The sequence below is a fragment of the Thunnus albacares genome, chromosome 18, assembly GCF_914725855.1.
Source record: "Thunnus albacares chromosome 18, fThuAlb1.1, whole genome shotgun sequence".
Taxonomy (NCBI): domain Eukaryota; kingdom Metazoa; phylum Chordata; class Actinopteri; order Scombriformes; family Scombridae; genus Thunnus; species Thunnus albacares.
In genome coordinates this window covers 1,375,127-1,396,406 of record NC_058123.1, presented here as the reverse complement: position 1 = coordinate 1,396,406, position 21,280 = coordinate 1,375,127, and the positions used below count along the sequence as shown (strand labels likewise).

Sequence of the window (21,280 nt, the reverse complement as noted above, 5' to 3'; positions counted from 1 at the left end):
CAGAAGACTCTTAAATATCATACAGTACATCTAACCTCACGTGTTGCTTTGTCCTAAGACATATCTTAGAGCCTGTCCTGTTAAAGCAGAGGCAGGTTGGACCTTTTCCAACGCTACATAACCCTTTAAAGAACTGACAATCCCAGGAATGTTGCAGATTTCATGACTGAAAAAGCTCATGACTACAGAGATAAAGGCCTGTCAACCTGTTTAAAAGGAGCATTGGCCTGAGAGCACAAAAGTTTAATTCAGTTATTTATGCATTTAAAATATTCTATTCAAGGCTACTTGGTAGAAAGGCGTTACACTTTCACTTCACACACAAGATTCTGGATGATATCTACACAGAGCTGTACATCACAGCCGGGGGAGACACTCACATCACCAGGCAGCTCAGCCAGATCCAAATGGCATCAGGACAAACCGCAGAACCTCAAATTAGCAACATCTTCTCACATCCTTCTGGAATAAAAAAGAATATAAGAACAGTGTTGACCAATGGGATTGCAGGAATTGGTAAAACTTTGTGCACAAATTTGTGTTTGACTGGGCTGAAAAAAGAACCAATCAAGATGTGCATCTTATATTCCCATTTACATTTAGCAGGCTGAATTCACAAAGGGACAAAATGCAGAGTTTTGCACAACTTATTCACACATGTATCCATGAAACCAGGCACATAACATCTACAAAACACTACAGACATCAGGAAACACAAACTTTGACAAGAGTGAATATAAACTTTTATTTGTGTTGGATGGACTGGATGAGAGCTGCCGTCAACTAGACTTCAGTGCCAATGAGAAGTTGCCTATTGATGTGACAAAGTCCACCTCAGTGGATGTGCTGCTGACAAACCTCATCAGGGGGAAACTGCTTCCCTCTGCTCACCTCTGGATAACCACACGACCTGCAGCAGCCAATCAGATCCCTTCTGAGTGTGTCAGCATGGTGACAGAGGTCAGAGGGTTCACTGACCCACAGAAGGAGAAGTACTTCAGGAAGAGATTCAGAGATGAGGAGCAGGCCAGCAGAATCATCTCCCACATCAAGACATCAGGAAGCCTCCACATCATGTGCCACATGTCAGTCCTCTGCTGGATCACTGCTACAGTTCTGGAGGATGTGTTGAAAAGCAGAGAGGGAAGAGAGCTGCCCAAGACCCTGACTGAGATGTACACAGAATTCCTGATGATTCAGATCAAACACATGAAAGATAAGTATGGCAGAGAAAAAAGTGTTCAGTACATTAAGACACTTACAAAACTGGCTTTTAAAGGTCCAGTGTGTAGTATTTAGTAACATCTAAAAGAACAGACTTGGTAAAAATTGAATAGATTATTTATATGTATATTTTAATTAGTGTCTAATCAGCTGAAAATAATTGTTGTCTTTTTGTTACCTTAGAAATAAGCCCTTTATATCAACATGGGAGCGGGTGCCCCTCCACGGTGGCTGCCATGTTGCATCACCATGTTTCTATAGTAGCGCAGAACGGACAAACCTAACCGTGGCTCTAATGAGAGCCTTACACGTTTTTAGATTCAGTGGGTGGCCACCGGAAATGCACCGGTTGCAAGCAGACGAAGAAGAAGAAGAGATGTGAGAAGCTTTTGAAACCAAAATCTGACAAATGGAGGATCATATTTATTTAGGAAATCACAGGAGCGTAAATTGTCATCGTCAAAGAATCCCTGATAAGAGAAGTGTTTGCAGACTGACACCGAAGTTGCTTGTTTTCTGCTGGACAGGTAAGAATGTAAAGTATATTTATTTCAAAACCTAGATGATGTACAATGTTTATTAGCAGTAGATTAGTTTCCCTGAAAAGAAACGCCGCCACGTATAACGTTAAATATTAGCACACTGTAGCCTCAGTTTGTGCCTCTCACGGAGCTGGTGGTCTAATAAGAGACAACAGGGAGGCGACGTCGTGCTAATAACCCAAAGATTTATTCATTTTCTGTGGCAGTAAGACAACCCATGGACTGATAACCAACTAAGATATTTAGGGCTGGTGATGTGCTAAAGACAGTAAGTCAGAGTAATGAGTTAGTAGCATGTGGACTGGAGGAGCCGGGAATCAAACCGTGTATTAGCTCAGGGGTATTTCAACATGTGCCATTGATGGCTGGGAGTACATAGAGTAGGAGGACAACCGCTTGTTCTTTAATTCTGTTAACTAATCTTTGATTCTTAAGGAAAATAAGAGACAGATTCCCTGGATTCCTAAGTTTGTAAGAGCGGACCCTCGGCCTGCAGAAGTGGAGGTTTGATCAGTGATGCTCAACAGACTCAGAAAAACCTAATAAACCATCAGGCTGTAAAGATAAAAGGACAGTCCATTCTCCTCAATTGGCGGAAAGACATCAACCATTTTTGGTGGTGTTTTAAGACAGCGAACACAACCGAGCAGTTTCTGGCAAGTACACAACATATATATAAATATGATTTCTAATTGTAAGTTAATTTATTTCTATGTGATGGGACTTTTTATTGTGCTGTTTTATTCTTCTCAGGCACTATGGGTTGGCATTATTCACCATGTCTGTGACATTCACATCTGCCATATCAGAAGTATTGCAGACCAAGTCAGGAGAGGTCTAGGTAAGTGATACACATCTGTTTGCCTATGTAGCATATTAACTTACCCTGTAAGTCCTACTCTTGGTTAAATAGCATTATTTTCACATGTACAACTGTATAAAATGTGGGAAATAGTAAATTAACTGGATGTTTGTTATCCTTCTATTGTCCAGATTGAAAAGGATGTCCAAAATGTTTCTGTTAAATAAAATATAATACAAATGTCATTATTTTTAGTGTTGTTTTTTATATTTTTATTTTGTGAATCAAACGAGTAAATTACAGTTTACATAACCTAAAGTGGCAATGAAAATTAATCCATAACATGTACTACAGTGCCCTGTTCTGAGGATCAGTGGTATGGTGTTATGTTGCTTTATAATATACAAATAATGAAAATACAAATTAATGGTGGAAGTGGTAATGACTAGGGCTGTAGTCAACCAAAGAAAATCTTGGTCAATTGAAATCGTAAATAATCTTCAACTAATCGATGGGGGGAGGGGAGGGTAGCCACACATTTCTTTGTTTTGCCTCTTCAGGTTAGGCTAACCCATTGTTGCTAACTTTGGAGCTAACCCTATTCACTTTTCCAGCACTTGGGGAAATAACAGACGTGACTTTTTAGCATTTATAAAATTTTACACTGTAGTCTGTATTGCATATTTACTGCCAGACTGAGAACTTACTACTAACCTTTTCCTCTGCTCCACTCGCATCCACCGTCACTTCTCTGCCGCTCACTTTTTCCCGGTCGCTACGCAAACGCACTACGTAATGCCGTATAACTTAATGACGTTACGCTAACAATAGTTTCCCTGGCAACGACACAGAGGCTGAATCACGTACCGGAACAGCGCTGCACAGACTCCCAAACGCTGTCGATTTCCGAATGAATGGATATTTGGCGTTATTTTTGGCATTAAAAAATATTTTTTGGCCTGGCGGGAGTTCTCGTTTTTATAGTTATAGGAGAAACACAGATTCAGTAAACGTTCAGTAAACGTTGAGTACAGTTAGACCCAGCAGTCTCCATCAGGTTGGGCGAGTTCAAAGTTGTGAAAACAAACGGGGGTGTTTTGAATACACCCCCTTGTTTTCACAGGTAATTTGTTAGTCTGTCCCTCCCGCCGCAGGAAATAATGGATTGATCCTGGAAAGCTGTTGATGTAGCACTTTTCTCCTTATGAATATGTCTGTACAGTTACTACAAGTACACCATGGTACCCCTGGCACTCCAGCAAATGGTGGGATACCATGCCTGCACTGATGCATCATCAAGGCATCAAAAATGAACCCTGGCTGCCTCTGAAGCAGTTCACTGGTGCCTGTGCTCCTCCAAGGTCATCTCCTCAAGAAGTTTATGAAAAAATAAAACACAGGAAAAACACAGATAAGGCTTTATAGGTTATAAGTTTCATGATATGTTGGAAATATGGTAATGAAAAAGACTTTTCTGTCGGCTTCCTGACTCATTTTAAAAAGACGAGAGAAAGAGAGAGAGAGAGCAGCTGTGGTCAAGTGAGCTAGAGGGTGAATGAAGAGAGGGAGAGCTAGTAGTGTTAGTGGGGAGGCTGGTGAACCAGATCGATAAACGTTATTTTCTGATTGTTTCACAGCGGTTAGCTTCTAAAGCACAAACACATCCACACACCTCTTCAACCCTGCAGCTGTGCGCTGCGCCGCCTGATTTGGTCTGAATACGGGCTAAACAGAACACTGATAACACATCAAACTATACAGACTACAGTGCTGTAAAGCACAGAGCTGCTATGTAAATACCACTTTGTGTTGTATTGGCATTTTTAATATCGTGCAGAATGGGTAGGAATATAATAAAATAATTGTATAAATAACATCACAAACCTCAGTCTCTTCGGTCCCATTGGAGGGTTTCCAGCCTCTTCTTCTGCCTCTGCGATGCCGGTGTTTGCTCTTCTCCCTCGCCTGGCCCTGCCTGCAGCAGCATCGCTAACTCGCCCTCTTCCTCCTCCTCTAACCTCCGGTACTTGACTCTGCAAATAGATAATAAAATATGTAACGTTATCCTGCCAACACTATCTCGTTGGCAGGATAACTTATATTATGAAGAAAACATATTTGGCAAAAAAGAAATTTGGTTGTGAATGAATGTGAATAAATTGGCGGGTTAATCCATAGCCCTGAGAGCATGATTTCAGTTGAATATACGGGGGTGCTGACTATTAAATACCCCCTCCCCCAGCAGAAATGATAAGTGCGTCTCCCCATTGAGAGTGATACTGTGCGCATTTACACACGAGACGCAGCAGCCTTACTTCATTAATTATCTGGATCTAATGTTAATAATGTTCTATGTTCTTCTACACATCCAAAAGGTCACACACACAGTGAAAATGTTTGGAGTAAAGCAGTGTGCTCCTGATAAATCCTGAGCTCCATTAGGGCTGTCTAAATAAAATACTTCAGAAGCTAAAAGTTAATTCCATTTTCATATATTGAGGTATAAATATAGTGTTGACAGATGGTTGGTTTAAATATCATAAAAGGTAAAACTCTGCCCTTCTCTCTGACCATCATCGATACCCCTGGATACCGAAACACCAGAGGGATTGAACAAGATGACATCACCAGTCAAAGATTACTGGACTTGTTCCGCTCAGTAGATGGAGTTCATGAAATTGATGCAGTGGGTCTGGTGATGAAGGCGACTGAGAATCGACTGAGTGACCGACTGAAGTACATCTTTGATTCAGTGACGTCTCTGTTTGGAAAAGACATTGAGAAGAACATCGTCACTCTCATCACACACTCAAATGGACTAACACCTGAAAATGTTTTACAAATACTTGGAGCTGCAAACATTAAATGTGCCAAAAATGAGAAGAATCAACCTTATTACTTTCTGTTTAAGAACCGCCAGACCACACAGAGAAGAGAAGTTTGCTTTAGAGAATGCATGGAGGGCAACAAAGAGAGGAATGGATCGATTCACAGACTTCCTGGGAAAGTCTAAATCTCAACAGCTGATAATAACTGTTGAAGTGATGAACGCACGCATCAGAATAACAGCCTGCATCAACAACCCGCAAGACAGAATCCAGCTGATTGAACTAAAACAGAACGAGATCCAACAGACTCAAGAAGCTCTGAAGAAACATGAACAAGAGATGAAGAAGAATGAAGAGTTCACTGTAGAAGTTGATGAGGTCTACAAAGATAAAGAAGACGTCAGAGGTGGGATGTGGGGTTTTTTTTATGAAGGAGCTGTCACCTGTTACATCTGTAAAGAGAACTGTCACTATCCTGGATGCACAAAGGCCTGGTTTCCCAAACACTGTGAGGTCATGAAAGGAGGTCGCTGTATTGTTTGTACAGGGAAGTGTCCTGCAGAAGATCATGTGAAAGAAAACTGGAGATATGTGAACAAGACCAGGAAAGTTAAGAAGACCCTACAAGATGTAAAACACAAGTATGAAAAAAATAAAGCAGAAAGTGAGAAGAAGAAGAGCCTTCTGATCAGAGATGGGAGAACTGAAAGCAGAGAAGATTCAGCTGCTTGCAGGGGTCTACCATCATGTGGAACATCTACAGCAGATCGCTCTGAATGATAATTCACTGTCAATTCATGTCCACTTGGACTTCCTGATTGAGAAGATGAAGGAGAAGAGAGACACAGAGAAGGTCAAGAAACTGAAAGTGATGAAAAGTCAAGAGGATGAAGGAACCAGAGCAGCAATGTGGTACATGTTTGGTAAACTAACAGCAGCTGGTACAGATGTTAAACATGCAGTGAAGTAGGTGAGCAACATCAGACAGCTGTGTAGACAACAAGGTCTACACTGTTCATATAAATGTTTAAACATCACAAAAGCTATTTCATTTTAATCTTATTAATGTTACCGGTGCCAGACCTAGGGGAAATCTGGACCGGCAGCAAAGGTTACAAAGACAAGGGTGCACTGTGTAGCCGATAAAAACAGTCTGTGGATTAATAAGGGAGAGAGCCAAAGTTAGCGTCTTGCTCTAGCCCAGGGGTCAGCAACCCGTGGCTCCGGAGCCGCGTGCAGCTCTTTCAGTCCTCTGCCCTGGCTCCCTGTGGCTTTGAAACAAAATATCAATAAAAAATGGCTATTTAATTTTAATTTATTTTATTTAGTTAGATTATTTTAATGTAATAGTTGTTATTTTGGAGAGTTAGGTGATCTTGTAATATAAAAATAAAATGTGTTTTAATATTTTGTCGATTAAAATATACGTCACCTGCTGGGCCATTGTTTTTTGAGCGGTCTATCCTCGGTAAGCTAACGATGGAAAAATCCAAAAAAAAGAAAGATTTCTGATGGAAATAGAATACTTAATGCTTCATGGACAGATTTATTTGCTTTTACTTTTAACAAGAGTGGTTCACCTGTTTGCTTAATATGTGGGGAGAAATTGGCGAACAACAAAAAAAAAAAATCAAACCTTGAAAGACATTTCCAAAACAAACACTCAGCTTTCGCTGAAAAATACCCAGCTGGAGATGATCGAAAAAGAGCAATTTCCGAACTGCTGCGGAAAACTGACCAGAGCAAAAACACTTTGAAGAGGTGGATGAAGTCTACAAATTCATGGACTTCAGCTAGTTTTGTAGCAGCTCAGGAGATCACCAGGCACGGGAAGCCGTTCACTGATGGAGAATTTCAGAAAGAATCGTTCATAAAAATATCAAAACATCTATTCCCGGACTTCAAGAACAAGAGTAAAATTGTTCAGAAAATTAAAGATATGCCTCTCTCTGCAAAGACTGTCGGGGACAGGACCATAAAAATGGCAGCAAACATCACCAATCAACAAATAAAGGATATTAATTCGGCTACAGCGTACTCAGTTGCCTGTGATGAGTCAAAAGATGTCAGCGATATTGAGCAAGTAGAGCTACTATGCAGAAATGTGAACTCTGCTGGGCCGCAGGAAAAAATGATTGAGATGATTCCACTTAAAGGCCAAACACGGGGGGAGGACATCCATGAGGCTGTGTTGGATTGTTTAAAAAACAAAGAAACAAACACCACACACCTGGTTTCAGTGGCTACTGATGGAGCACCGAGTATGACAGGAGCACAGAAGGGGTTTGTGAGTTTACTTCAGAAGTCGCTGGATAGAAAGCTGCTGACGTTTCATTGCATCCTGCATCAAGAGGCATTGTGTGCTCAAACATTCCCTGCGGACTGCACAGAGGTGATGAATCTTGTCATTCAGATAGTGAACCAAATAATAGCAAAAGGATTAATCCACCAACAGTTCCGTTCATTATTGGAAGAAGTTGAAAGCACATATTCCGATCTCCTGCTGCACAACAGAGTCCGGTGGCTGTCCAGAGGGGAGGTGCTGAAACGGTTTGCGGTTTGTCTGCAGCACGTAAAAACTTTCTTAGAAAGCAAAGGCCTCACCTTTCCTGAGCTAGAGCAGCCAGAGTGGCTGGAAAAGCTGCACTTCATGGTGGATATGACAGCGCACCTTAACACGCTCAACAAAAGTCTTCAGGGGAAAGGAGGCACAGCCCTGCAGATGCTGGAGGAAATCTTGGCGTTTGAACGCAAGATGAACATGTTTGCCAGAGATGTACAGAGAGGTGCGCTGTCTCATCTCCCCTCGTTGAGAGAGTTCAAAGAAGCACACAATGCTCAGATAAATAATGAGCATTTACACCGTGCAATTGAAGATTCTGAGAGTTCAGAAAGGAAAAAAAAACACACTATCCTTCCCCATCACTCCACTGAGCATCGACCCAGCTCTGTTGAATATGACTGCCTTTACAGGTGTAAGTCAACCCGATCTTGAGATCGAAATGGCCGACATAGCTGACAAAGATATATGGATGTCTAAGTTCAGAAGCTTGACAGCCGACCTTGAAGATGTTGCTCATCAGAAGGCCAGTCTTGCTCAGAGGCGCAAATGGAGCGATATTGAAAACCTCCCCAAACCAGACAAACTTGTGTTTGAAACATGGAGTGCCATTCCCGACACCTACATACACATGAAAAAGTACACGTTTGGAGTCCTGTCGATCTTTGGATCCAAATATTTATGCGAACAGATCTTTTGCAGCATGAACTTTATAAAAAGCAAACATCGGTCTCGCCTCACAGATGACAGCTTTTAATCCTGTGTGATGATCAAAGTGGCGTCTTATACCCCCGATATGGATAAGCTGTGCAGCGAAGTTCAAGAGCAGAAATCAAATTAACCAGGTGAAATAGATCATTTCATAAGCTATTATTTTGTGTAAAAAATGTATATTTTATATTGGTGCCTGCACTGATTGTGTTTTATATTCAGGTGGACGGTTGACTGCTGCACATGACGAAGGAAATAAAAGGATCACAGCACACTGAAATAGACTTACGTCATAATAAAATATAAACTGGCTTTTTTTCTTCCCTTTCTTAGTTAAAGCGAATATGCCACAGCTTTATGCCTTCAGAATTTTGCAGCGGGTTGATTTTTTTTAGATTCATTAATAAGGGAAGGACTCAAACAGGCCTGTATTGTGTATTTTAATTTAAAGTAAACTTATACCTACCAGTGTCTTTTTTCTCCAGAGTTCAAAATAATTTGGTGTTTTGCTTTGTTACACCCTGAAATAAAGTGTCAATGTAAAACATATTGACTGTTTTGTATACATTTGAATTGAGAGCACTTGTTTGAGCTTTCACCAATTACTGTTCAATAGGAACGTTTTATTCACACTGTTTAAAAGCTTGTTCCTTTACAATGTTTGTTTTAAGTAAATGTAAAATGTATTGTGTTGAATAGCACTTCTGCCTTGAAATAAACTGCACTGTTGGTTCATAATTATGTCCAGTCAACTCCGTCATTTAAGGCCTAAACGCACTGGAAGCATCTGACGCGCGTCAAACTGCCTTGACGCGCCTACTCCAACCTTGTTCCGATTTTCGGAGCGTCAAATGACGACCCAGCGCCCAAAGCTGTTTTCTCTGCAGCCAAAAAAGAGAGAGAGCGCAAGTCAGCTGAGCACCGGTGAGCGAGCGAGAGAGAGACAGCGCAGTGGTGGTCGAGCAAGGAGAGCAAGCAGTAGTGAGAACAAAACCTCTGAATGAGAGAAATAAAACGTTATATTCTGATTATGTCACGGCAGTCATGTTTTAACGCACAAATAAATAACCATCAACAGTTAACAAATGATTTACTGTGGACACAGACGCTCTTAGTTTGTTTCATTTTCCTCCTCTGCATTTCTCCTTTTCATTAATTCATTACATCCAACTAGCGGTTAATACAAGGACAAAATGACAAATTTGTGTTGGTTCTGTGGTGCTGGAATTTCAAATTTGACGCTTGCAGTGCGTTTAGGCCTAGTGTCAACTACGTTACACCTGATTTTCTAACATGCTGCTTCTGATATCCTTTGAGGTACATCGTACATCCACACAGGTTGGAGTTGTTGGGATGGGCAGTAGTGCGTTTGGGACCAACTGTTGGATCTGTGAGGAACACAGTTGATTATTTGCAATAATGATCAATTATCAAAGACAATTAACTAATTATGACAATTAATAGAATTATTAATATGAATTAACAAATACGGGGCACCACCCGGAAACCAGGACCAATAACCAAACAAGGTAGTCTCATAATCGGGGTAGGAAGAGAAAGGTAAAATATTTGAGGGAATGTCACAGGGGTGCAGATAGACAAAGGGTTGGCATAAAGGGTGCAGGTTGAGGTGGGGTCTGGGTAGGATGTGAGACAAGGGAGAGTGTGCAGATCATGGTCATATTTCAAGACTGGACCTCACACCAACCTCCAGCAGGGTGCTTGTAGCATGTTACCTCAAAGGCTACCATTTTCGGGCTTCCAGTAGCAAGCATGTGGGGGCAGAGACAAATACCAAAGTCTACAACACTGGCAGCCTTAAACTCCCAATACTGGTTGCCAAGGTGGTCATATGGCAGGTGAGCTGGCACACAGCCTAGTTTGGAATAGCAAATGTTTGCCCAACCATGCTGACCTAAGAGTTGTCTGTCACTGAGTTTCTGTCCATAACGATCGTACAGCTGCAGGTGAGACATTTGCATGGGGTGGTCGAGCTGAATAGGGGGTGTACTGTTTTCTTCAAGTTTCGTCATCAGTTCCATCAGTCCGATGTAGAGTTCAGGTTGCTCAGTGGGGGCCAGACGCTCCCATTATTCAGGTCTATGCAGGTTTTCCTCTGGGGAGGGAGCCACTGAGTCACCGTTATGTTCATTATGCTCTCCGTAGGTGTTGACCAGGAGATCTGGGCTTGGCCGGGAGGCTCTTCTCTCTCTTCAGGGGCTGCAGTAGGTTCTGGGGGGGCTTTGGTTAGAGCTCGAAGAGCTAAATTGGTCTCCTTTACTTGTGTCAGTCAATTCACACATGTCGAATGACTGTAATCAATGCAATTCGACAGAGAGGTTGGTCATCTTGTCAGCTGCCATCTCTTCTTGCTTATTTGTTGTCAGGGGACACTGTGAAATGGTTCCAGGGGTGCCTCTTTTTCATCTAAATTTGGGGCCATCCTCTGAGGTGGGGGTGTTAGCTAATTGGTGCAGTCTATTACTATGTAGATTTTAGAGAATGCTATGCAGAGGCAGGATGTGCTTTGACAGTTGGTTCAACTTCTCCACATCAGTACGGTCTTTTGTAACTGATAGCTTCAACTTCTGTTTTTTGCTAACTGGCACATTTCTACCACATGCCTCAATCCCTCCTTCTTGCCCCATCTTGCTGCTGTCTTGCACCTGAACAGTTGGCAGAAGGTCCATCTGATGGATTTCAGAATTCATTTAATTTTAATTAAATTAAATTAATTTAATTACCCACCATATACTCAATAGGAGCAATTTAAAACATTTTCCTATCAGCTTCACGAATGGCTTTATCACTACTAACACTAATAAGAAAGAGATTAGAGTGCCAAAAGCCCATAATCCCCATTTAACTTTCCCATAAACTCCTCTGATACTACCTCTTTTCAGTCTTCTAGCCTCTTCTACTCAATCCTCCTTTACTGTTGGCCTATGGCATTGCCAATTGGCTGTGAACAAAACAGAGTTTACCCAAGCACTTGGCCTGACTGAAACCTGGATCCGTCCAGGAAATACTGCCATATCAGCAGCACTCTCTGTCAACACACACCCCATCCTGTTTGGCTCTGAGGCAGTACAGGGATCCAGCTTTCTCCACTAAGCAACAACTCCTTCTTTGAATGCCACACAATCAGGGTTACTGCTCCTATTAAGCTGGTTGTGGTTGTCATATACCACCCACCAGGGTGTCAACTGGGGAACTTTGTTGTAGAACTTGACATGTTACTCTCAGCCATTTCTGATTATGACACACCACTGATTGTCATGGGAGACATGAATATCCATACTGACAAAACCCAAGCAGCTGACTTCCTGTCACTTCTGTCCTCATTTGACCTCACACAGGTCTCCACCTCTTCCTGTCATTCATGCTGGAAGAACACAGAGTCTTGCTGATATACCAGCATGGATGAAAGAATGCTACCTTCAACTCAACCTCTCTCAGACTCCTTGTCATCCCAGCATATCCTTTTATACAACAAAATATCAGCATCCAGCTCAAATGAACCCAATTCATGCCCACAAAGTCTGCCCGAAACTTGGGTGTAATGATTGAACTAACCTTTAAGGTTCACATGGCCTCAATTGCTTGGTCGTCGATTTGCCCTGTACAACATTAGAAAGATCAGACCCTACCTGTCTGAGCATGCAGCACAACTCCTGGCACAGGCTCTTTTAATATCATGCATTGACTAGCGCAACTCCTTATTGGCGAGCCTTCCTGCATATACGTTCAAACTTATGCAGATGATCCAGAACGCGGCGGCGCGTCTGGTCTTCAACCAGCACAAAACAGCACATATCACCCCACTGTTCATATCCCTCTACTGGCTCCCAGTTGCTGCCCGCATCAAATTCAAAACCCAAAACAGCAACTAAAATGGCTTCCACGTACCTGAATTCCCTCATTCAGGTGTACACTCCCTGTCAGTCACGACGCTCTGCTAATGAAAGATGCCCGGTACCACAACAGGGCCCTAAGTCACAAGCCAGACTCTTCTCTTTTGTAGTTCCCTGGTGGTGGAACGAGTTACCAAACTCTATTCGATCCACAGAGACCCTCTAAATCTTTAGGAAAAGACAAAACACCCAGCTCTTTCTCAACACCTCAAGCAGCAACCTCCAGGGCTGAAAAATTAAGCCAATGTAGAAGTGCCAAAAACTGCAGTTCCTTGAATGGCCACTTAAGGCTCCAAAAGCGAGCCAATCCCCATAGATCCCCATGTTAAAATGTCCAACTTTACAGTAGAAATAAACATGTTTACAGCCTGGTACAAATAACAGTGGTTTTGGTCTCTATAGCTAATTTCCCCATTGATGACAACTGTACAGGGGGTTAATTTTTTTATGACTCGCCTGCTTAAATTTTATAAAGCAGTAAAGCTATGCATAATTAAAGACGTGTCTGCTTTGAGTGACAGGTCACTAGCCGCTGGGTAGCTTGTTTCAGCAACAAGGCTTCATTTGGCCCGCCTCAGCCCTACCTCTTTGCCTCTTTGGATTAGCCAGGAGTTGGGCGCAGTCAGGCACTGCCAAGATGGCGATGGCTGGAGCCGCCAACTTTGAGCTTTAAAACCGCTCTTCAGAAACTGTGAGAGAAAATTGAATAGTAGGTGATCATTTGATGTATTTCTTTTATATATCATACATGTTACAAATAGTGTTCTTCAGTTAGGTTTAGTGTTTGTTTGTGTTCAAAACCCATTCCAAATTACTCTGTGCTGTGACTATTCTAAATTTAGTTATTTGCTTTGTAAAATGAGACAGTTGAGTGTTTATAGTTAAAACAGTTAGTTTATTTTGTTGTATTTTTGTCTGAACCAGTGGAAAGACAAATCATAGTTATGCAGATTTCTATGTGTGTTAGTATGACTTTTATTTGACCCTATGTACTTTACTGATTTTGGGTGTTGGACATGTGACATAAACATTCCATAGTCTGCATGTCACCTTAGGTAATATGGTATAGCCCTTCTAGGGAGCCTTTTAGATACAAACAATGGGTCCAGGGTCAAGATTGGAGCCGTTCCAGATGTGGTATGTTATGATACATGATATGTTGTGAGGTAGCTGTCAATCACTTGATGGATGGCTCCCAACTGAATTAATGCCCATGGAGAACCTATGTTATTCATGTGATAAGATACAGATGTGTAACCCTATATAAGCTATGCACCGACAGCGATACGGTGCCCAGACCATCTTTGTATATGGAATGGACCCGATGGCCATCATCTAATAAACGTCTTCAAAATAAGAACTTCGCCAGCTCTTCCTTTGAACGATATCATCACACATCCTTCCTTTCATTTGGCGTCACGAACAGGAGAGGCTATAGAGCACACCGTCCCGACAGAGACACTGTTAGAGCACTTTGAGAGAGAAAGTGGGTCTGGACGAGTGTCACAGGCAAGGGCTGTCTAGCGCCTTGCGCTGTTTGTAAATAAAGGTTATTGGGTTGTTGATTATATAGCGGTTGAGTGCCTTCTGACATACAGTTGATCGTTACATCAGCCCACACAAAAAAAAAAAAGAGAGTGGAAGAGACATAAGAAAGTTCTTATTTCAGAGACGCTACATGTTTTGGTGTATTATATACTAACAATATTTAATCATCGGGTCACAATCCAGTAAAATGTGTAAAGAGGAGATTGAGATAAAACACAAAACAGAACATGATCTACCAAGAAAGGAAAGGAAAGCAATGAAGAAATTGTTAAAGACGAACCCTTACCTTAAAGAAGTTAAAGCTAAAACAATAAATCAGATGACACCTAGAGAGTGGATGCAAACTAAAATAGGATTTTACTACATTGAACCATTCTTAACAGACATCTCTGAGTGGACAGATAATAAATTTCCCAGGGATGGTAGTTTTGACAAGAGTAAATTAGACTTCATACGAGCATACATAATGGATAATACTGCCGTACCTAATCCGAATCCGAAAAAGTGTTTTGCCATACTGAAGAACGGGCAAGAGATAGAGATCAATGAAGTATCTAAATGCATGATTGACAGTTTCAAAAGAGTGTTGAAACGCTATGAGCGAGAACAGGGTTTCACATTAGATGTAGAGAGATTTAAAGACCCTAAATATACTAAAGCAGTAATTAACAGTATTACGGATAAAGATGCGGAAATTCTTCATGACCTCATAATGACATACATACAATATCAAGAGGAGCAAGAGAAACAATCAGCGGACGGAGAAACTATGAATGTTGCGCTTCCACTAGTCACGTTTGATGATAGAGTTTTAGACAAACCTTTGACGCTGAGTGAAATATCACAAATCACACGGGACGCCCCTAAACCACTGATAAATCCCACAGCCTTTCTGAACTGGTGGACAACTGCTTTAATGCATAGCGCGATGTCAGGGAGAGATGTTCATTACATATTGACAACTTTAATGCCAAATATCAGTGTAGACAAACTGTTAGAAGCATGTGAAACATTAAGTTTTGATGATGATGGTCCTCTTGAACATGAAACTCGACTAGAGAAAAAATATCCATGGTTAGACAAAAGGTATAAAGAAGAGCACATTAGAGAAATGGCTGATTTTCTTAAAAAAAAAATGCTGCGCAAGAGAGAGATATCACGCAAGTTTTGAACTGCAAACGTAAATGTAATGAACCAATGTTTGAATATGCAGCGAGATTTCAAAAGTGCTGGAAAGAACAAGCCAAATTAGAAATAAAGGAGGACAAAGATCCTTTTTTCACTGCTATGTTTCTAAATGGATTAGATCCAAATTCTTCTTACACTCTAAAAATCGCCGCACCAGATGTTTACTCTTTAACTCCACAAGAACTGTTAAAGAAAATAAGGGAGTTAGACGCCATTGGGTTGTTTGAAAAGAATAAGAATATGACACAGGCTTTGCAACTCAATCATGAAGAGCCAACATACAATTTGTGCAGGTTGATAAATGTAGATACATCATTGACAAAGGGAACAATTATGCACAGTTGGCATTTATGGGTGTACCAGTGATTGAAGGATTTTATTGGTGCTGTGGAGAACATGTTTGGGACAGTCTTCCACCTCGATTCAAAGGAAGATGTGGAATTTGCATACTACATGACATAACTTATGTAGTGGAGCCCGTAGAGTATATTAGAAATAATGTGACTTCATCTAGAGCCAAAAGAGAAGCCAGAGAAGTGAAAGGATACATACATTTGAGGGACACTGATCCTCAACGTTTGGCAGAACAATATTATGCATTGGATGATGGGTACCAAATTTACACTCATTCTCAAATGGTGTTTGCATCTATATTTTGGAATACTGAATTGCAGTACAATAACCATTATCTTATAGCATTGACACGACATGATTTCGCATTAATGGATAATTCTACATCCTTAGCGCTTAAGTCTATCAGTAGTGAATTGGACCTGATTAAGCGATTTGCTAATGACAATCGTGTAGCATTAGACGCTTTAACCGCAGTCAACGGCGGCGTCTGTGCTATCGTGGGTGAAGGATGCTGCACGTATTTGCCCTCGGATTCGGAAGGAAGTGGCAATTTGTCGATTGCGATTAAGAATTTGAGAGATATCCAGGAAAGCATTGTTACAGTCAATAGGAATGCACGAGTGGAAATGGGTTACAGAGGAAACAAGTTATGGGAAAACATCACAAGGTATTTTGGGGGAAATTCTGTTTTAACTTGGCTGGTAGGATTATGTGCCCCTATTATAGGCATTGTGGTGATAGTAGCCATAATGATGGGTTGTTGTTTCCCAATTTTCCGTGCCCTAATCATGAAATCAGTTTCTTCTGTTCCCAAGACTATACTGGTCCAGAATCCAATCAGAAACACCTACATCTACGCTCCACCGAAGACGAATGAAGACGACGACTCGACGTCTGTTTCTTCCGAATTGTCTGAAGATCCAATGAACAACGTGGACTGAGGACAGAGAGACATATTGTAATAGTCAGAAAATGTGGAGAAGATGGGGATAATGAGATACGATGGGAACTCTGTGTATGAAGAGACGCACATGGGAGCATTCTCACTTGCTTGTCAGTGATTTGGTGAAGTCTGGTTAAAGGGGGGTCGGAGAACCAATAGGGGCCTCGTCCCTGATGCCAGTGAAAAGTTGTAGCAAGGACACAATGGTAGCCAGGTCACTATTAGAAGTGAGGGAGAGTGAAGCAGGTGTAGTCTAACATAACAGAGGATAATAAACACTGATGTATTCTGCAAACAGCATTGTAACATGAAGATTTGAGGACAAGATGGAAGTGAAGATTTTACATGTACTATGTGTATTTTCTAGCATGTGTATGTAAGATGCTACAGTTATGGTTATATATGTTAATTTCATAATACCCTTATGAAAAGAAAAAAAAAAAGGAAAAGAAAAAAAAGGGGGAATTGTTAGTATGACTTTTATCTGACCTTATGATCAACATGCAGCAGCAGGACGTGTGATGGCTGAATGTGATTGTGACTCCCCCCCTCCCCTTCCTTCCTCTCTGTTTGGGTGTTTGAACTATTTTACTTTTGTTTTCTTCACTGTCGTGTCGCAGATATTCTTCTCCGTACGGTAAGGTCATAACTGACAGTTTTCAGTGTTTAATGACTCCTCTCTGCTCTCACTGTTAGTTTAATGAGTCGCTTGGTTGTTGAAAGTGTTTGTGTGAATATCTTGTGTTTGTCTTCAGATCAGATCTGTTAACAGTTTGTGTTCAGGATCAATAACTGCTCCAACAGCAGGAGAGATGATGGTGACATATAGTCATGTGTGAATGTGTTGCTTTTCAATGTTAATGATGATCCATCAACAACTTTTATGTTTTCATGTTTTATATTGTTGTAGATGTGTTTCTCTGTGCTGAAGTCAGTCTGAAGTTGGTTATCTGACTCCTTCAACCAATCAGAGGGAGTTTTTAGGGAGCGTCAATAACTGACTTGTCATCATACAACAGGTAGGAAATTATTATTGAAAACAGTCTAATGTTTTATTTCTGTTTGTTGTTAATATTATTATTAATTCCTGCAATAGACTATCCACAGGATCAGGCTCAATGTGGATTGGTCTTTAAGCTGAATGACTGAAATTTTGGTCAGTTGACTTAAAATTAATGTTTAATGATACAAAAGTAAAAAACAAGTGTAAAGTTTGATCATAAATTCTTACTGTTAACCAGCACTCATTACCTTTCCCAAACTTAAATAACTTCTTGATAGAATTTAAATTGTATATGGATTCTTTAGAGTAAAGCAAACTTAGCTCCCAAAAATTGTGTTTGACTGTAAAAAGCAATTATCAAACGGGATAAAATGCTGACGTCATTATATGAACAATTGATGGCAGGACTTGATACATAATCAAGATAAAACACATTATCAGTGTCTGAAATAATCACAAAAACAGTCACATAATCCCACACATCTATACAAAAATATAGATACAAATATGCTAAACAATATTAACATTTACGACAACAAATATATTAAAAATATATATATTTGTTGTAAAATATAGAAAAGCAGATGTGCCATAGTCATCAATCAGACTCTGACAGACAGCAACTGATCATTAGTGCTTGCTGACATAAAAACAACAAACAGTACAAAGCAAAAAAAAACCACACAGATTACAAAATACAAAGCTACACACAACAGCACATACACCCACAATGTCAATCAGAAATTAATAATGTAAACTTGTCAAATTAAAAGTAAGACTACCTGCACTAATGAGAAGACCATAGATGGAGTTTAGACTCAGTGGTCACACACCTGATTGATCTTTAGTAGATTTTTTAATTTGAATGTATTGATTGAACTGCAGTTCTTCATATCATCAGGTAGGATGTTCCACTGAGTTGTGGCTTTCACAGAGAAAGCTGACTGTCCAAATGCAGTGTGATGAAATGGTCCAATCTTGTATCGAGGATATTCTGGAGGATCTAATAGAACTTACTGAGCGAGTGAACACAAAGTCACATAGTGGAGGAGAACAAACCATTTAACATCTTATAAACCAGACACAAATTTGAGAATATTTGTAAATTCATCAGTGTTGTGTTTGTATCAGGATCCAGCAGCAGAGACCAGAATCTCCTGATCCCAGCTGTGTCCGTAGAGAACAATAGGACCATGGATCCACCTCCTCTTTCCAAAACACATGGAGAGTAAGTCAAGATAATGTCACTGTATTGTTTTATTCTTTTGAACATTTGCTGATGAGGGGAAGCTGAAGCAGCAGACAGTATCAGGAGACCAGAAGCACTGCAGATTCTGTGCTCACAGAAGGAGCACGAGGAGAACATGTCTCCATGTCTCTGATGGAGGTCACTGAGGGGGAGTTAAAAACAAGGAGTTGATGAGATACACTCTGAGATGCTGAAGTTTCTGGACATTGTGGGGCTGTCTTGGCTGACAGGGAAGGGGGTCCAGAGGATGTGATCTAAATATTGAGGTATCACACTGCTCAGTCTCTCTGGAAAGTTTATTCTGGATGTTGGAAAGGTGGCGGCTCGTTCAAACTCAGATTGAGGTGAAGTGATGGGGATTCTGTTCTGGTCCTGGATTTGGGGATGCTGGAAGTCAGTCAGAGTTGGGGGTGCTGAGAGAAAGTTTATATAATGACGTCAAATTAAATGCTGCACAACATTCATGACTTTTGTATTAATCTGAATGGCCAAAGACATTTTACACCAGTTTTAGAAGATTTTACACACAACAGACAACAAACTTAAATACCAACATGCTGTATGTCAAAGCAGCGTAGCAGCATATTCAGCTATGGACAGTTCACACACAGGATGCAGGTTTATTCCTAATCAGAAGATAATTTATTGTAGATGGAGCCACAGCCATGTTATACAGTACAGGTATCAATACAACAAGGTACACACACACACACACACACACACAGCAACCAAAAACATTAACAAGTAACTGAACAGGCTGTAGGCAGTGCTTTACAAACAGGCTTTCATTGATAACTACACTCTAAAACACAACTCCACACTACAGAGACGTCCTCTTGTTCTCATTTGAAGCCTGTTGCACTACCAGATCTGTGACAGAAACAAGAAATAATGTAACTTACTAAATGATATAATCAATTCATTCATACGCCCTGTAATTGGTGAGACAGGAAATCATCCAGTAGCACCATCACACCAAGTTTAAAACAATGAACATACAAAGCATCTGAAATTTACAGCAAACCACTACATAATATAAATATTGTAACCCAGACCAAAGTGAGTTTACATGGTGGTAGAAAACATAATAAAAACACATCTATTATTGATCATTAATATTCATGATCCTTCATGCCTAGCTACGTCACGTCCTCTGCGTTTGTGCATCAGATACACAGAAAATACACTGAATGTTCTAACATGAAATGAAATATCATTAAAAAAATAACAAAGGCTGGATTTGAACCATTTAACAAACCAAGTTTTATAGACTGCATACACTAAAATGCTACTCTGGATCAGTGGACCAGCTGTTTACCCTTTCAAGGATCCTGGAGGGAGGGATAGTGTTAGTACATGTGTTTTGTAGAATTGTAGTGTTTTTCCATTGTGTGGTCGTCATACTGAGTCATGCCATGATCAGTTATGAGTAGTCAAGTCATGCTGGCACAGTTCAAGTATGTTTCCACTGCACACAGCATGGCAGGGTAAAAGACGTTGTTCACCTTGATGATGTGTTTTGTCAGCAATCAGCTCAGCTACCAATCAGGATCACAGCAGCACAACTGAGACAAAAAAGGCCTCCAGCTACATGCTGTTTGTCAAGCATATTGTTGTGAGCACAGTGCAGTCGTTGAAGACAACCCAGATCAATGTTTTTAATTTTTAGGATTTTTTCATGTTGACTTTAGCAGCTTAACAGTAAGAGGACATTATTAGAGTCAAGTCAATTTTATTTATATAGCGCCAAGGGCTCTTTTCACATAGAGCAGGTCTAGACTGAACTCTTTAATTTACAGAGACTCAACATTCCTCCATGAGCAGCACTTGGTGACATCAACAAGCAAAAAACTTCAGTTACACGGGAAGAAACCTCAAGCAGAACCGGGCTAATAACAACAACAACAATAATAATAATAATAGAAATATGCCTAATAATGACTAATAATAATAATAATAATAGCAGCAGCAGTGGGCATCAAGCTGGACAGCAGTCGGTCTGTAGCTGAAGGTTTCCTGCGAGACGAGAAAACACAAAACTCTGAGGAAGAAGCCAAGTTAGTAACATGCATTAATGGTACATGAATACATACAGATGGAGAGGAGGAGGAGGAGAGAGGAGCTCAGTGCATCATGGGAAGTCCCCCGGCAGTCTAGGCCTATAGCAGCATAACTAAGGGCTGATCTGAGGCGAGCCTGGTCGGTCCTAACTATAAGCTTTATCAAAAAGGAAAGTTTTAAGTCTACTCTTAAACATAGAGAGGGTGTCAGCACCCCGGACTGAATCTGGTAGATGGTTCCACAGGAGAGGAGCCTGATAGCTGAAGGCTCTGCCTCCCATTCTACTTTTAAAGACTGTAGGAACCACCAGTAAGCTGCATACTGGGAGCACAGTGTTCTAGTGGGATAATACG

General features: G+C 40.8%; 2 protein-coding genes and 1 long non-coding RNA gene across 4 annotated transcripts in view; all 3 read left to right on the top strand.

Annotated features, from left to right (window-relative positions):
* Positions 1-6,453, top strand: part of LOC122968139 — a 47,282-nt gene extending 40,829 nt beyond the window's left edge. The window contains exon 5 of the mRNA XM_044333139.1: positions 6,376-6,453. The gene's annotated coding sequence lies outside the window, so the exon portion shown is untranslated. The remainder of the gene's footprint in view (positions 1-6,375) is intronic.
* Positions 1-21,280, top strand: part of LOC122968142 — a 168,489-nt gene that overhangs the window by 139,578 nt on the left and 7,631 nt on the right. For both annotated transcript variants that reach the window (XM_044333141.1, XM_044333142.1), the window contains one exon: positions 18,785-18,845. In XM_044333141.1, coding sequence (XP_044189076.1) covers positions 18,811-18,845 — 35 coding nt within the window. In that variant the 5' untranslated portion in view covers positions 18,785-18,810. The remainder of the gene's footprint in view (positions 1-18,784; positions 18,846-21,280) is intronic.
* The window catches only part of LOC122968189, a 29,169-nt gene continuing 25,079 nt past the window's right edge, over positions 17,191-21,280 (top strand). Inside the window, exons 1-2 of the long non-coding RNA XR_006398766.1 lie at positions 17,191-17,251; positions 17,525-17,633. This is a non-coding gene — a long non-coding RNA (uncharacterized LOC122968189). The remainder of the gene's footprint in view (positions 17,252-17,524; positions 17,634-21,280) is intronic.